This window comes from Oreochromis niloticus, linkage group LG12 (assembly GCF_001858045.2).
Source record: "Oreochromis niloticus isolate F11D_XX linkage group LG12, O_niloticus_UMD_NMBU, whole genome shotgun sequence".
Lineage (NCBI taxonomy): Eukaryota > Metazoa > Chordata > Actinopteri > Cichliformes > Cichlidae > Oreochromis > Oreochromis niloticus.
The window spans coordinates 35,907,548-35,925,054 of record NC_031977.2 but is presented as its reverse complement, the minus strand read 5'-3'; the positions used below and the strand labels follow the sequence as shown (position 1 = coordinate 35,925,054).

Below are 17,507 nucleotides of genomic sequence, written 5' to 3'. Positions count from 1 at the left end.
ACCTGCAGGCCTGGTTCTCTGTGGGGGTTTCACTTCAGTTTATCCACTCACTTTCAGTAACAGTATATATATTTACAAGTTTAACTTTTTAAAAAGTCCCCCACACACCACAGAAATATAAAAGTACAAAAGCAGACGTGTTTTCAGTAACACACAGAAGATATCGTTATTACTAACAGTTTGCTGGATGTACTTTTGGGTGTTTTCGTTCCTGAATGCTTCTCTCTTGTAATCAGGGGTATTGAGCAGCATTGGGATAAATCAGAGGCTCTCTTGAAAAACAGGTTAAAACAAACACACGCTGATTAAATCAAGTCTTTTTAAAATTATCTGGAAAACTATCGACAACAACAACAGCTACCCACAGAACTGGTGAGGGGGGCAATCACGTGCTACCATGATGACATCAGGCTCCTGGGCGGGGCCTAGGAGCAAACAAGAGCGGACCAATCACAGGGCTGCCTCGGAGCAGCTGGGGTGTTCGTCCAGCCTTTATAAAGTTTAGCGCAGCGTTACTGCAGAAGGTTATTTTTCTTCACTTTCAGCGTCGAGAATTTTTAGAGTAAGTGAAGTTTTTAAATCTCGTTTTCAGTTCTGACGATTACGTTTAGGAGACAGGAAGTTTAATCAGAATTATTTGTGGGATTTTTTTTTTCGCCTTTTAAACCTAGCATAAACATCGTACCAGTGTCCTTTTAAAAAATTTTAATTTAGCATTTTTTTAATACAATTATTTTTTAGCCATGATAATCAGTATTTTCGCTGTTGTTTCCATCACATCTAACGGTTGTATTTCGTTCGGCTGTGTGTGTGCGGTGGTCTGCGGCTTGTGCTTCGGTAGCAGCCATCGTTGCTTTTTCGCCTCTTGGCGTTAAATAGATTAAGAAAAGCCGGGACCCCGGCGCCCTGTGGATCAGGTGGTGTTTCTGGCCGGATGCTGGTCGAGTTTTGGTTTTCTTTTCGGTTTCCTGGTGGTAGTTTCGGTGTCGGCCCGGTTTCTTGGCTCTGCGCCGGGACAGCCGATCCCGTGACTCTGCACAAACACAAACAGGCTCTGCTCATTGTTGGGATCTGGCCTTGTTTCCGCTCGGGAATGTGCAGGAAAATGGCGATGAGGAAATCGGCAGCATCGGTTTTCTTTGATACACTTTGATTATTATTTTATTCCGTGGATCCAGCGGGCTCCTGATGTGTGTTTGGCCTAACTGTTGCCCCACATTTGGCCCGGGTGGGCCGGGATATGACTGCGCTGTCGGGAATGTGTTTTACTACTTAATTGCGAAGATCTGTATTAGTCACCGTGATAAGTAAGAAGAGAAGTATTGTGTTGAGTAACCGTGTTTCTGTGAAGACCTCCAGGACTGAGTTCTTCAGAAACACGCCTCTGAAATCTGATCCTGACGCTGTTTTCTTGTTTTGCAGTAGGAGCCATGATGAAGCTGCTGCTGGCTGTACTGGCCGTTGGCCTGAGCTCGGTCCTCTCAGCCCCCCACCTGGACCCACAGCTGGATGAGCACTGGAACCTGTGGAAGAGCTGGCACACTAAAAAATACCACGAGGTGATGCATTGTTCTTCTGTCTGTAAAACCTGGTGCTGTTCTGTCCAGCAGAGGAGGCCTGACTGAGTTTTGTCTCTGCAGAAGGAGGAGGGCTGGAGGAGGATGGTGTGGGAGAAGAACTTGAAGAAGATCGAGCTGCACAATCTGGACCACTCCATGGGCAAACACACCTACCGCCTGGGCATGAACCACTTTGGAGACATGGTGAGCCAGTGGTTTACACACGCACACGCTTGTATGGTAAAACTTATCAGGGCTCTTTTAAACCTTTGGAAAGCTGAATGAGGCAGATGTCACTGGAAACATGACTCGTGCAAAAATAAAGGTGATATAGAAGTTGCAAAGTGCAGCACGGACCATCTTGTCACTTTGTTATTTACATTCCTAACATTGTTCCCACAGACCAACGAGGAGTTCAGGCAGCTCATGAACGGCTACAAGCACAAAGCAGAGAGAAAGGTGAAGGGGTCCCTGTTCTTGGAGCCCAACTTCCTGGAGGCCCCTCGTTCTCTGGACTGGAGGGACAAGGGCTACGTGACTCCCGTTAAGGACCAGGTAACAGCTGTTTTTCTTCTTGGTTGCTCGAGGCCCTCTGGGAGCACATGCATAGTTAACGTGGAGCTTCCTTGGTTTTATACAGACGGGACGTAAACTGTAGACTTGATCAGGCTGTGAGTAGGAAGCAGGAGGAGGCTTTTTCAGGTGACGTCTCGTGTGGTTGTAACAAACCAAACTCGTGCATCATCAGGTGTCCATGTGGCTGGCTCATAAATGCCTTCAGATGAGTTTTGAGTCATCCTGCACAACCTGCAGGTTTCATGACCACAGTGTGATCTTTTTTCCTTCAGTAAAATTCCACACTGGCTCTTCAGGATTTGCATTGCTGGAGATACAGACACCTCATTACATCAGCTGTTTGCATTAAGCCTGATGTCATGTGCATTGTTCCAAATGTGCTCCTATAGTGGTGAAGGGCATTACTGTAAATGTTTTGCATTGCAAGATAATAAATACCCTGCAAGCAGTCATCTTATCTCTTTACTGCACTCACACCACTGCCCCCCCCTCCCTCCTTCCATGAGTGCACAGCCTGTTCTCTCCGCCCCTCGGCATACATTTTTCACTCGGTGTTGTCAAACAGGTGGAGCCAGCTCACTGTAAACAAGGCCAAGGTGCAGCAAGCGGGTGTATACGTTCAGATCAGGGTGGCTGAGAGGAGCCAGACAGGAATTGAACTTCAATAACCAGATACAGGAGCCACAGGGTTGATGGTGCACAATAAAGCATAAACATCTTGGTTTATTTTCTGTAGTTCAATTAGTCCCCTCTGCGTTTGCTCTGAGGTTTATGTAGAAAATTACAGCCACAAAACTCTCACGTTGTACGATTTCATTTCTTCACCATCATCGCGTGTTAACCCACCTCCTGCCTGCTCTCCTCAGGGTCAGTGTGGCTCTTGCTGGGCTTTCAGTGCCACCGGAGCTCTGGAGGGTCAACAGTTCAGGAAGACCGGCAAGATGGTGCAGCTGAGCGAGCAGAACCTGGTGGAATGCTCCAGACCCGAGGGTAACGAGGGCTGCAACGGAGGTCTGATGGACCAGGCCTTCCAGTACGTCAAGGACAACCAGGGCCTGGACTCTGAGGAGTCCTACCCTTACCTGGGAACCGTACGTATCTCTCATGTGTCCTCAATACAAATACAAAGAAGTAATTTGTCTTTTACTGACCTGTCAGCAGTTTACTTGTCTACTGTTAGCATAATTGAGTCACTGACTGACCATTTAATCCATCTGAGTTAAATGAAAAGAGCTAACCACTGTTGATTCAGAGCTCAGTGTTATCCTCACTCATCACCACCTTCCCTCTTTCAGGACGACCAGAAATGCCATTACGACCCCAGGTACAACGCTGTCAATGACACCGGGTTCGTGGACATTAAGAGCGGCAGCGAGCATGCTCTGATGAAGGCTGTCACTGCTGTTGGACCCATTTCAGTCGCCATTGATGCCGGCCACGAGTCTTTCCAGTTTTACCAGTCAGGTCGGTGCTTGGCCTTTATGAGAACACATTTTTAACTTAAACAGTTTGATTATAAAATGCACAGGCAGGAGGAGAGTAACTGCTTGATTTGAAGATATCTTCCTGCGTCATGTTGATGGTTTCATGCTCAAACTGAGCTGCAGGTTTAACTCGTGGCTTTAAATTTCAGGAATCTACTATGAGCCAGAGTGCAGCAGCGAGGAGCTGGACCACGGCGTGCTGTTGGTGGGCTACGGCTTCGAGGGAGAAGATGTGGACGGCAAGAAGTACTGGATCGTCAAGAACAGGTCAGTCAGGGTTTCACAGCTACAGCGTACTCGGCCTTCAGCGCTCTCTTTCAAGTGTGTAAAATCCACTCAACAAGAGTAGTTTCACTTCTTCCTTTCAATGCTGATGAATTTCACTTCCAGTTGGTGTTAAAGCTCCTAAATGTCACAGACTTCTCAGCCTGGTGTAAAACTCTCTTCTGATATGTATGAGAGTCGTTCTAATGTAAATAGGACTTGACTGTAGGCCAGTTTCAGGCCCTTTGTGATGCAGACACGATGATACAAAGGAACCAAAACCAATCGAGAGTCACCTGACTTTTGTTTTCTTATCTTTCTGCAGCTGGAGTGAAAAGTGGGGAGACAAAGGCTACGTCTACATGGCCAAAGACCGACAGAACCACTGTGGTATTGCGACAGCAGCCAGCTACCCTCTGGTGTGAGGCCGGCTCCACCTCGTAGCACCGTAGTCTTTTTATTCTAATATTCTGGACAGGAGGGACGACGCTGCAGTCAGTGTGAGACACGCTGGAGATTCTGATGTTTCACCATCAATAACACTGATTTTAGGGAAATTGCCCGTTTTTGTTTTCTGCTACTTCATGTTGTCAGGAAAAAAATTAGCTCATCGTTTTATTCTCTGTAAATATGTGTATGCTACTTGGTAAGTGATCATCACCACTTGCTATGGTCATTGTAAATGATTTTTCTACTTTTACTGTGATCAATTAAAGTTTTAAAACACTAGTCTGGTCTCAGGACTGTTTTTAGAGACGTGTTTCACCCCGAGCGCTTTCCTCATCTGATTATGAATCAAACTGACATCAACATTTAAACTCTGTCCCTGCAGAAGTCACAATATTCCTCTAGGAAGTTTGTATTTAAGGTAAATGAAACTTCATACTTAACATTTCAAAGCTGGTGAAGTGTGTTAGCGATGCAGATTAATAACAAAGCTCTGTGCTTCTTAACCTATATGCTGGTTATAAAATGTAAAGCAATGAGGCTAATGAGCTCACTCCACAGCCGTGCTCCTGGTGCTGGGATCTCATGGATTTCTGATCAACAAAGGTGCCGAGTGAGAAGGAAACTAGGGAAACATGACCCAGTAAATACTGCTTACATAATGCTTTCCCCAGATGTTAAAAAGCATAAAACTTCAGTTAACATTCATGCTAACAACATTATTGTGATAGCTGTAGATTTAAAACAACTGATTACTGTCGTATTGGTTCGTGGTATTTTAAGCCCAACTGTTAAAGATATTTGAATTCTCACTTTTCAATTTAATTTAATTTAATTTATATAACACCAAATAACCACAGTGGCCTCTGCAGCTGGATCATACTGGAGGCTAAAAGCCCTGCAATCATGCAGAGGAAACCCCAAAAATCATGTCCCTCTGATCACATGGCAACAGTCGGAAGATTTTTGCTAAAAATAAATTTTAAAAGAGTCAAAAACACAAACTGAGACGTTGGATTCTTTCTGGTGTCATATTTCTTTGTTTTTATGAAGCATATATGAGCGAACTCTGGTACATTCATAAATCAATAAATCTTATATAAGGTTAAACTGAACTTTTAGCTGAGAATGTAAAGATACCAAATGAATATCTTCCTGTTACCATTAAAGCAGAAAACATCAGGTCACGACAGAGAAAACCACATTTTAAGAATCTTCATGTTCTTTAAGTCGAGCCAATCGAAGCTCCCGCAGCTTTATGAGAACTTCTTGACGAAGGACAGGTACTCGTTGACGTCATCGGGTGAGCCGACGACAAAGGGCACCCGCTGGTGGAGCGATTCGGGCTGAACGTCCAGTATCCTCTGAGTGCCGGAGGTGGCGAGGCCGCCGGCCTGCTCGATGATGAAGGCGATGGGGTTGCACTCGTAAAGCAGCCGCAGCTTCGAGGAGAAGTTAAAAAAAAAGCACACACGTACTTGAGTTAATATTGAAAAGATCAGCAGCTCATCTGCTTTCAGCTAAAGGTCACATGGTCACTGCTGGAATCTGAACCACTGAATCATTTCTAAAGAGGGTAAATATTCACTCTGAGACCGATAACGACCTCACAGCGAACTAAGACTCTGCGAAGGCTGTTGAGGCTCACAACAGCACGTTTCCAGTTTTGAGAGTCACATTCATGATAATAAAAATGTATATTAATGTTACTGTAACGGCAGTTCGATCAGGAGAAATCTGTTTTTACAGCATTTTCATCTATTTAACTTGACTGAATTCATTCGAGTTGATTGAGTAAAGATATCCACGAGCTGTTGGGCCTGTTAAATGATTGGGCTTCATCGTGGTCCAACATTTTAAAGATTTAGATACAACCAGGAGCTGTGCAGGTTTGTGGAGAGCAGCTGCTGTTTGTGTAGCTACAGTTTACAGATGACCACAAACATGTCGCAGGCGATCATCCGATCAGAGGACAGACTCACTCACTGTGACACTGGACACCCAAAAACAGAATACGACAGACTAATAATCAGAGGCACTAATAATCTCACTTAATGAGCACACACAGGTGACAGGCAGTGTGGATAAAACCTTATTACTGTTATTCCAGCGGCTGTTCTGTCTGTTATCATCCTATCCATTTGTTAAATGATGAGTATGAACCCTGCTCCCGGGTCCAAACTACTCTGTCTAGTAAGGCTGTTGTGTTTTTAATAAGCGTTAATGCTTTGTTTCTATTTAACCTGAACAAGCCCCTAAAAAAAGTCAGTGATCACTGTCGGCCTCTCGTTTTTTATTACCACTGATCATCGGCAGCATGTTTTAAAGCTTATTTTTTACAATCTTACGATGTAGTCCAGCCTATGCAGCAGTATGTTAATGACTAACCTCATATTCAAGATTCAAAGTGTTTATTGTCATGTGACACAAGAGAAAAGGCATTTCTCTGTGCAATGAAATTCTTTCTTTGCTGTCCACCCACAGATGCCGACTGATGTATACAATAGAAATAGAACATATAAATACAAATAGTACAAATAAATAAATGAGGACAGAAAAGGGGACAAAATATGGAGATTTGAAACAGAGATGTGTGCAAAAAAGCTATAGCTTAATATGCTGGCTTAATATGTGAGATGACCTGATGTGCAAAAAATATTATTATTACTGTTCAAAAATGGGTCAGCTGTTTAAGAGTCTGATGGCAGTGGGGAAGAAGGAGTTGTTGAGTCTGTATTTTCTGGATTTCACACTTCTGAACCTCCGCCCCGAGGGCAGAAGTGTGAACAGTCCGTGTTGGGGGTGTGTGGGGTCTTCGAGGATGGAGGCAGCTCTCCTCTGGACTCTGCGATGGTAGATGCTCTGCAGAGAGGGCAGCGGAGTCCTGATGATCTTCTCTGCAGTTGTTATCACTCTCTGCAGGCGTTTGCGGTCCATCGCAGTAGTGCTGCCGTACCATGCAGTGATGCTGCTGGTCAGTGTGCTCTCCACAGTGCAGCTGTAGAAGCTGCTGAGGATCTTGTCTGACATACCAAATTTCCTCAGCCTCCTCAGGAAATACAGCCGCTGCTGAGCCTTCTTGACCAGCCATGTGGTGTTCAGTGTCCAGGTGAGGTCCTCAGAGATGAAGACACCCAGGTACCTAAAGCTGCTCACCCTCTCCACTTCAAGGCCCCGGATAAACAGCGGTTGGTGAGGCCTCCTCTTCTTCCTCGTGTCCACTATCATCTCCTTTGTCTTGTCAGTATTGAGGGTGAGGTTGTTGTCCTCACACCATGACACCAGACCGGCCAGCTCTCTCCTGTAAGCCGCCTCGTCCCCTCCAGTGATGCGACCGATCACTGCGGTGTCGTCAGCGAACTGTAAAATGATGTTATCTTTGTTGGAGGCGACACAGTCGTGGGTGTACAGGGTGTAGAGGATGTGGCTGAGGACACAACCTTGTGGGATGCCAGTGTTTGTAATAATGCCGGCTGAAGTCCTGTTGCTGGTCCTGACGGACTGGGGCCTGCCAGTCAAAAAGTCCTGTAGCCGGTCACAGAGGGTGGGCTGCAGGCCGAGTGTTGCCAGCTTGTGAGTGAGTTTGTGTGGGATGACAGTATTGAAGGCGGAGCTGTAATCAACAAAAAGTACCCTGATGTAGGAGTCATTATTTTCCAGGTGGGAGAGGGAATAGTGAAGGGCAGCAGTGACCCGGAAATAATGACGTCAGACTTAAAGCCCGGATACTCATCTCTTTCTGAGACACGCGTCTTTCTTTGACTCTCACACGTAGTGGGCCGATTCCTGGCAATATTAAAAAATGACAACAAGAAAAAAGGAAGAAAATTCTCTCAGAATTGGGAAGTGGAGTAGTTTCTTAGTTTTTATTGTGGCTGCATTTCCTTTTCTTGTGTCCATCAAATCCACATAAACCGTGTCTGACTTGTGACCCTTCAACCGCCACTCGACCTTTAAGAAAGCCTTCTCCTCTTTCTTCACGGCTGAGCTTTGGAAAGGCGTCTGTCCCACAGCGCTGACTTATGAAAAACCAGAACGTGGGGCATTTGCTCGATTTGTGGGGCAATAAAACTGCTGTGCAGATTCACACACCTGGTGATTGTCAGAACTCCACCTCCAAAGGTCGTATAGAGTGTCTTTATTGGAGAGCTATGGCACGCGTGCACGCGGCACGCGTGTTTTATCCCCACTAAAAGCTCTCTGCTGGAGTATCTGATCCAATGTTATATATATTTGTATATTTGTAACTTTCAGCTATATAAATCAGTCAGATTAGAATTCAGACACCTGTTTGTGAAAAACTTTTTAATTTTCTGATGGTGGACATGTTTGGGAGTTTACGTGGTGCTTTTGTTAAGCATTAAAAAAACACCCTAAATTTGGCCAAAACGTGAAAGTGTTTTTGTTTCCAGGTTACTTTTAAATGCTCTTCGTCAGTATTTCAATAATAACACCTCGCAGTGAACGAACAGCTCGTGACTACGCGCTGAAACTAGAAAGTCTGAGTTTCATATTCCCGTCTTCACTGCAGTCCAGATGTGCACAGGTTTGTTCACAGCTGCCTGGTGCCTGTAATTTCCCCTGTATTCAGTTTACATCTTATCTTGTTAATCAGATGTTGAGAATTATTATTTGCTGTTGTTTCTGAAACTGTCCCTCAGCAGCTGTAGCTCTTGTTTCCCAGGAAATAATGGTGGAAATATGACAGATGTTGTGTTTGAAGCGCTCACAGAGGGAAGCTGCCTGGATGCACACTGACGTGTGAGGTTTGTGGTTTTTCTTTACCACCAGTCTCTGCTGCCTCTGAGCTTTATCTCAGGACAGCCTTGGATTAGTCCCCTGACACATCCACGGCGGTGTTTGTTACCGAGTCACACGTCACAGTCCATGCACTTCATTTTGGAGCAAAAACTTAAATCAAACTTTTGGAGTTAAAACAAATTTAAATGGCTTCATGACTGAAACACACGTTTGTTTCTTTTTTTGTGGAGTGAACCCATTAAAGGGGACCTGCTTTGCTCTTCACACCGTTACATCGATGTGCGCTGATACTAAACACAGCCAAAGATTCAGATAATGAGTTCAGTGTATAAGCAAGAAATCCCCGTGAGCCAAAACCTCAGACCTCAGACTGCTCTGAAAACTTTTTTTTCCTCTTCTGGGCTCTGCGTGATGTCAGTGAGAGTCGATGTCACTTTCATGTCAGGCACACCTGCTACACCAAGGCCCAGTGTAAGATAAATAAGCATTATTCTGATTGGTAAATCATGCAAAGCCACTCAAAAGCACAACAAGTCCCCATTGAACAGCTGCAGTCTTCTCAGTGGTTACCTTTCCCTTTGGGCTCTTCTCATTGGCCGGATACATGAAGATCCCTCCGTAGGCGATGGTGCGGTGAATGTCTGAGACCATCGAGCCCACGTATCGCGCTCCGTAGGGCGAACTGCCATCCTGCAGCAGAGAAATTCATTTTAAATGTCACTAAACTAAATGTCACATTTTCTATGCTCCACAATTAAATTTTGGTTTATTTTAAGAAAAAAAATTTTAAAAACACACACAGATTCCATTAGCATTCGCAGAGATTTTGTGACCTTTAAATTAGACATTCCCAAATAAAAACTCCAGTTTTCCCAGTTTTAGACTGGTATTTTCTGTTGGCTAATTCTTGGATGTAAAGCGTTAGTTTATCTACTTCCTGTGGTCACTGTCAGGTGAAAACAGCCCTAACAAAAAACCTGTATATTACAGATATTACAACCATTTAAAAACAAAGAGCTGCATAGCAACAGCGTCATGTGACCAGCATCTCAGCGTGGCCCGGTGTGGCAAACCTGAGCTCAACACTCCAGCTTTAACACTACGAGTGCATTTTAAAAACTGACCTGCAAGTAACGTCTGATATGAAATGACTTTGGACAAAAACATTTGCATCACATTTCATATTTTGTAAAACTGAAACAGCTTCTGAATGTCTGGTTTTTACACAAGAACACATTAAATTGGATTTTTGTATGAATGAAACTGGTCTGCACACAAAGACATGAGTGAACCAGAGTCAATGAAGCCAGCGTCTGTTTTATTTGGGGATTGTGACCCTTCTGCTGCTGCACAGCAGGCAGGTCAAAGTCCTCCTGCAGCAGCTGGAACATTCACCCCCACAGACAGGCAGACGCTCCACAGCGTCAAAGTCTGTGATTAAATATTCTTCTCAGTGAACTTTCTTCCCAGAACTTTGTTGTTTAACAGGTTATAATGTAACAACGACATCATGTGACGTGTGCAGTGGAAGGTGTGTGGAGTTCCCACCAAGCGAGGTTCGTGTTCTGACCGGCACGACATGATGTAGCGTCATGTGCCTGCTGAGTCACGTCCCGTAAGGGAGTGAGTGTGTGTGTGTGTGTGTGTGTGTGTGTGTGTGTGTGTGTGTGTGCGCGCGCAAAGTAAAGCAGGGCTTCCCAAACATGACACACGATCAAGAAGAAAAGAAAAGAATAAAAAAGTCCACCTAGAGCGAAACGTCCTAAAATAAAATAACTGGAAGTCAAAAAGAAAGAGAGCAGAGAGTGAGGGGAAGTTATCGAGGGCGTGGCGTGTGAACTTATGATTTATGATCTGAAGCATATTAATGCTGAGAGAGACGTCGTGAGCAGGAGGGGTGTTGATCTGGAAGCAGTGATCAGGGCGCGTTGAACCGAGTTTTGTTTTTTTAAGCTGCTTAGTGTTGAAATCCTGGTCACCTGACTCTGTACGGCTGCTCCTCTGTAACCAAAAAAAGCTTTTTCAAAGGCAGACGTTACATTTGTAAATGATCCTTCGTGCAGGTGAGAAACTGACAGGTTTAAAAAAGGAGCAGAGACAAAAAAACTTCCCTGCGGGGCATTCAGAAAGTTCTGCGTTCCACTTTAACCTTGTGACTGAAGATCTGCTGTTTCATAAAGAAACAGTGTGTGAGTAACTCTGTGGTCACTGAGGGATTGTGCTGGCTCATGATGCGCTGTGTGAAGTGTAATGTGAATGACAGTGAGTGTTCAAGGAAGAGATGTTAGTAGAAAATCTGCTGTGACGCAAACTCGGCCTGATGGGAACTGCAGCGTGTGCAGAATGGACTTTCACAAAGTATAAATACAAAAATACAAAAACACCCTCAAATATACCCAACCTTAATCTCTGTGTGTGTGTGTGTGTGTGTGTGTGTGTGTGTGAGAGACATGATTTATGCTGTGTGAACATGTAAGAGTGGTAGTTTGTCATGGCAGGTTTACATTTAATACACATAATCCCACAGAGGTTGTTTTCCTAGAGTTTGGTGTGATGAGACGTTCAGGACATCCTGTAGCTGCTGTGTTTCTTTTTCTGTTTGAAACCAAACCCACGAAGCGTCGAGGTTTACAGAGTCATGTCACACACGTGACACAATACATCACTTTTAATTTGAGTTTTCAGTTATTCTAAAAGTACATGTGAGGCTTTTTTTGCTTTTTGGGAAAAATCAAAGGCAAAGAAACTGAAATGAGAGAACGAGAGCATCAGCGAATCCCGGGCTGATGAAGAGGACGCTGATGACAAGCAATGGCTTCACAAAGTGCTGAGTGTGCATGTGCGGACATCAGAGTTTCCAGTTGAGAAGCTGCAGTTTCCTGAGGAACAGGATGTGCACTCACATTAGCTGTTTCACCATCCTGCAGCTCAGCTGACCGAGCTGCCACTCCTTCCTACAGCCTGACCGACCGGTCACGCTCCGCTGACTGCCCGTCACATGTTTCAGGGCGTAGGTAACCTTTACCTGCACTCGGTACACAAATGCATTGATTGTCTCTTTACTGTAAATCACCCAGAATGCACTGCACGTGCATATAGGGTTGAAGTAATTTCTCCCACCAGCAAATGAAATTGTTTTATTGACCGTGTCTAACAGTGAAGTATACACGTACCACAATACTAGACTGATCAACAAACATGTTTTCTGTGCCTGTGAGTCGGCCTGTGAATGTGATCTAGCCCTGCGGATGCTTCGTCAGGACTCACATGATGAGTGCGAGGAGCTGCTTGAGTGTTAGATTTAGCTTTGAGCCAGCAGACCTGAACAGATGCTCTGTGGGTCGATAGTTCTTATTTCTACTGCAGCTTCAGTTAAAGGTATCACATTTAAAACCACAAACAGAAAGCGCTCTGAGTAAGCGGGACGCCGTGCACGCTCTTACCTCGGGGTACTTCTTGTGTTTGAGGTATTCATTGATGGAGGGGTGAAAGTACTTGGCGTAGCCCTCGTTCAGACTGTAGATCTTCCCCTTGGGCTTGATCTTCACGCTCCTCTCAGTCAGGATGAACTCGCCGACGGCCTGATAAGAAAACAGTTAAACGTTTAGGGGACACGATAGAAATGATCAGGATAAAAAAACATCAGCAGAAGCGAACCGGCACCAAGGTAGAAGAGTGCCGGTCTTTAAATTTAAAGTACAAAGTCAAGGTGCCACATCATACACGACTGTGCCGATAACAATCCTCCCCAGGACTACAATATTACTCTCTCCAGGTGTCGAGATCTCTGGAGGTTTCTGGACTAAATTCTTGAAAACAGCGTTCTGGGTTTTTCCTACATTTCTGTTTGCATCAAGACTGATTTATTCAACTATATCATAACTAAACCTACTTTTTAAAAAAGGCTGAAAAATTGTTTTTAAATACCAAAAAACTCAATGTCAAAGAAAAAGTGAAGTTTATTGAAAAGCTGATTAATCAAAGTTATTAACAAATCAACAAAAGACAAAAACACGAAGCAGGACGGGGTGAAGGACGCTGGCTGAAACAGAAACACTGACAGGAAGGAAAACAGAGGAAGACGGGATCGTGTGTTCACTGAAGACTGAGGAGGAACAAGAAACAGGAGGGCATCAGGTGACAGTAATAAAAACACTCAGACAGACAGGAAGTAAAACAGGAAGCATCAGGAAATTTGCATATTTGAGACAAGAAGACCCAAGATGCTGAAAAATGATGAAAAGGTGTGTGCGTGAACTTTGTTTAGACTCTTTTTTTACCTTTGAAACCCAGAATGTGACACGAGTAAGATGATATTCTGAACTGATTTAGTCAGAGAGGTGCCAGAAACGTTCTGCAAATCTAAAAGGATTGACGTGTTTACAGTCCTGTGATTACACTGTGCAGATGTGCCTCACCGAGGGATGGCTGACAGCATCGTGTCTGCTTTCTTTGGCAGAAACAATAAACCAGAGAAAAGGGAAAAGCACGACTGTGAGAGTTTATGAGATAAACACTGACACAAGGAGACATCAGACTTCAGGTAATGTCACCGTGACGCTCTGTGGAGGTGTGGAAACCTGCAGCTGAAGTACTCACAGGATCGAGTGTGAAGAAGTTGACGCCGGCGCCTGTGCTGAGGGCCACGAGGGTGGCGCTGCCGTAGAGGGCGTAGCCGGCACACACGATGTTGTTGCCCTGCTGCAGGGCGTCTTTGTCTGTGGGCTCCCCCTCTGAGATCTGAACGTCACAGCAGGGAAAAACAACAGCAGCATCCTGTTTAAAAGTTTTAATGTTTAACACCAAGAGCTGAGAGATGATCTGTTAACAGACCGAGTGCTTCACTGGACAAAGACTGTAGCATCAGACCAAGAACTCACAAACTGACATCAGATTAACGTTTTACTCATTTCAGAATAAAACATGTGGATGAATCACATCAGGTTTCATGTTATAAACCTCACGCAGGCCTAAAGGTTTGTCTTCCCAACATGGGTCTGGCCTGTTTACAGCTGTTGCTTTGTGTTGCGCAATGTTGAAAAAGCTCAGCAGACTGCAGCCGTAAATAATCAGAGGCTCTCAGAAGCCAGGTTTGGCTGGGCAGCAGCGCCCTCTTGTGTCTGCAGGATGTTACTGCACCTTCACCCTGAAGAAATCTGAAACTTTTCACATTTAAAATGTGAAGCTTTTTCTGAATGATTGAAGTGTCTGAAAATCCAAAAAGCCTTTAAAGACTCGAGGTGTGTTTGAGTAACATAGATGGTTCTGTTACAGACTGCTTCCTTCATCAGGATCGGCTGAACCGATGCAGCTTCAACGTATGAGATCATTTCCTGGATTTTTTAAAAAAGTGGTAGCGGGGTACCGATAATAAGGCGTGGGGTGGGAGACACAGGAAATCATAATATTTAAAGAGAAATAAAATCAGTGTGGACACTGTGGACTCAGGAGCAAAATGTAAAGTTTGTGAGCTCAGACTCACCCGTTTGTAGATGGCGAATATGGTGCCGATGGACGCCAAGCAGTCGATGTTACTGGAGCCGTCCAGAGGGTCGAAGCAGACCACATACTTCCCCTGTGAGGAAACACACTAAATACTTAAATATGATAATAATAATAAATTATATTCCAAATAAAAGTGAACGAGTCGTGCAGCCATCTAGAACCGCTCACTGGTTCTAAACTGAAAATAAATGAACAAAGTGTCAGTTGTTAGATTGGAATCATGGTATTGGTTCATTTCAGAATAAAGTCACAGTGTTTATCACTCAGTGTGCAGTATTACTGTGACAGTACAGCGTACTGAAAGAACAAACATGTCCCACATGGGCCATCCTAAATATTTGATCACATGACTTGTTTGATTAGTACAGAACACAGCTGTCTGTGTGCATGTAAGGGTCAAAGGTCACTCTTCAGGATGCCAGTGTTCACATTTTAGACAGAGGAGACAGATGGTTTGAAAGAGGAGTGAAGGAAGCATCTACATCCACTGTGAACGCCATCTTTAAACAGAGGGCGGGGCTTACGACACCAACTGTCTGCCATCTATAATCCAGTTTTGAGATCCTTCTCAGATGCGTTAACACCCACTCACATCCTGGGCCATTTGACCTCAGGAAGTCACATGATAGGGTGGGGCTAGGCTTCACAATGGGTTCACCCGAAACCTTGGCTGATTGTGACCTACACCTGTTTTCACACCTTGGCTCGTGTGATTAGGTAGAGGATCAACAGGGGGTCCATGACCCTCTTGGGGACACTCCCACAGGGCTTTTCTCTCCGAGCTCCTTAGACAGAACATGCATGCACAGTAAGGAAGTCATTCAAACATCCAGATCCCAGATTAAGAACAACTGTTGTTCAGGAGTTTCACTCGTCCGCCTGCGATGTTGTGGGAGATTAATACAGTTAGTTATGGACAAAGGAACATTTCTTTTTTCTCTGTAATGCTGGACTGTGGACATCCACCTGTATAACCACTCACCAACCTTAAATTTAAAACTCTAACTAAATTCTTTTGCCATAATAAATCAATTGAAATGTGAGAAATCTCACTGAAATATAAACTAACAGAACAAACTGTGCTGTTCTCATTGAATTGAATCTGAGTGCTGTGATTTAAAATGGGTGACAAATTAAAAGAAAACCCTGAAGCTTGCAAAACAGCTCGATGCCCCACAGCTCGGCTCCTCAGCTGAGGGACGGGCGTCATTGTGCAAAATCTCCCCTTCGTACTGAGCTGGATCTCCCCAGCTTAGATGTGGTGAGGTATCACACCACTCCTGGCTGAGAGGAAGAGGTCACGCCCATCACCACAGATGTGGTTCATCCAAGGATAAAGACGGACTCACCTCTGGAACAGAGACACCTGGCTGTGAGGTGGCTGCTTACCCGCTTCTCCTTGGGGGTGACGATGAGCTCCTTGTTCTCCTCAGACACCATGCAGCAGGTGCTGTAGGAGGCCTGCAGCATGTTGATGACCAGGTCGTTCGACAGCACGTCCAGCTTCTTTACATCGTCCCCCGTCACGTTCACAGCGCCCGCCAGACCGTGCCTGCACGGACCAATCAGCAGCCACACGTTAGCCACGCCCACACACAGGACACCTGACTGAGAGAAAACCTGCTCACATCCAGCTGAGTAGAGAAATTCAGTTAGTCACAGAAAAATTCTTCATTATTGCTTTTCCCCCACAGTGGAGATCACGTGTGAAGCAAACTATCTCCATTTACTGCCAACAAAGCTGAACTGTGATTGGTTATGTAAGCTCTCTGGATAATGATGCTTTCTTCACGGGCTGGCACGCAGTCTTCTGTTAGATACAATCATGTTTCTGTACAGCACGGCGGTGCTGAGCTCCGTCTGCAGCTCAAAGAAAACCAGACAAACTAAACTCTAAGGCAGGCCGTCAGGGTCACGCCTGCGACCCCACGTCGATCTGAGGCGGACTCCACCACTGACACGCCTGCACAATATGACATGCATGGGCAGTTTTGCATTTAATAAGCTATCCATTTACAGATGGTGATGTCGTAAGAAAAACGAGCTTTGTTTAAATAAATGTTTCCACAGTCAGTCGGACCAGCGGATCTGTGACTTCACACCAACAGGTTTATTAAAAAACTTAATGATTTTATGCTTTTATGATTTGAGCCATTTGTCCAGATCTTAATATCGCTGCTCTATTCACACTTTGCAAAGTCATCAAGCGGACCAACTTGGACCCTCGGATGGGCTGGTTTTGGCTCCAGGGCCGCGTGTTTGACACCCCTGCCCTTAAACAAAGAATTTTAACAATCCACCCAGCTCAGTCCTTTCACTGCACGATCTTTTATTAAAGTCAAGATTAGAGTGTTGAAATCATACAAAGCTGTGTGCGACCTTTATCCAGCACAAAGCCTCCGTTCATACCAGCGCTGCTGCACGTATTGTGCAGTGTTGAAATCAGAGGTGATTTATCTGTGACGGCTTCTACACTGAACACAAACAGCCGGTCGCTCCACCAGCTCTGTGACGGAGCCCGACCTCCGACAGCAAAGTTCACGCACAGCTTTGCCCCCGCATGCTGAACTGTCTCTGTACGTAGGTGATACTCACAGGTGGGCCAAGCCTGCCTTACGCACAGCAGATGAAATTGCTTTGATGGCCGTCAGCATGGCGTTGATGAGCTGGGTCAGCTCACCCGTCGCCCCTTTAGCCTGGCGCCCCGTCTCGATGACGAACCGGGTCAGGGTCCATACGTCCGTCTCAAACGCCGACTGGTCCGACATGCCGTTTCCCGGTTCTTCTGTCCTTCCCGCTGGGCAGCAAGCTACGAGTGAGCGACCTCATTATGAGCCTCGTCCTTTTCATGCTCAGATCCGTGAAGGCGAGCCAGGGGATCTATTTGTGAGCACAGCCGAGTGGAAGAGCA

General features: G+C 45.1%; 2 protein-coding genes across 3 annotated transcripts; one reads left to right on the top strand and one right to left on the bottom strand.

Moving 5' to 3' along the window:
• The first annotated feature begins 407 nt into the window (after window positions 1-407).
• ctsla (cathepsin La) lies at window positions 408-4,612 on the top strand. 2 transcript variants are annotated; one of them, XM_003444483.5, is made up of 8 exons: window positions 408-562; window positions 1,423-1,559; window positions 1,641-1,763; window positions 1,962-2,114; window positions 3,002-3,226; window positions 3,431-3,599; window positions 3,769-3,886; window positions 4,209-4,612. In XM_003444483.5, the coding sequence occupies exons 2-8, from the start codon at window positions 1,431-1,433 to the stop codon at window positions 4,306-4,308; spliced, it is 1,017 nt and encodes a 338-aa protein (XP_003444531.1). In that variant the 5' UTR covers window positions 408-562; window positions 1,423-1,430; the 3' UTR covers window positions 4,309-4,612. The 2 variants fall into 2 exon arrangements, with proteins under 2 accessions (XP_003444531.1, XP_025752988.1); XM_025897203.1 differs by lacking the exon at window positions 408-562 and adding an exon at window positions 1,289-1,307.
• A 735-nt stretch (window positions 4,613-5,347) lies between these two features.
• Window positions 5,348-17,449, bottom strand: fbp2 (fructose-1,6-bisphosphatase 2). Its single transcript, XM_003444482.4, has 7 exons — window positions 17,192-17,449; window positions 15,986-16,148; window positions 14,574-14,666; window positions 13,691-13,831; window positions 12,535-12,672; window positions 9,662-9,781; window positions 5,348-5,772 (listed from the first exon to the last, which is right to left on the bottom strand). The coding sequence occupies exons 1-7, from the start codon at window positions 17,362-17,364 to the stop codon at window positions 5,587-5,589; spliced, it is 1,014 nt and encodes a 337-aa protein (XP_003444530.1). The 5' UTR covers window positions 17,365-17,449; the 3' UTR covers window positions 5,348-5,586.
• Window positions 17,450-17,507: the final 58 nt, after the last annotated feature.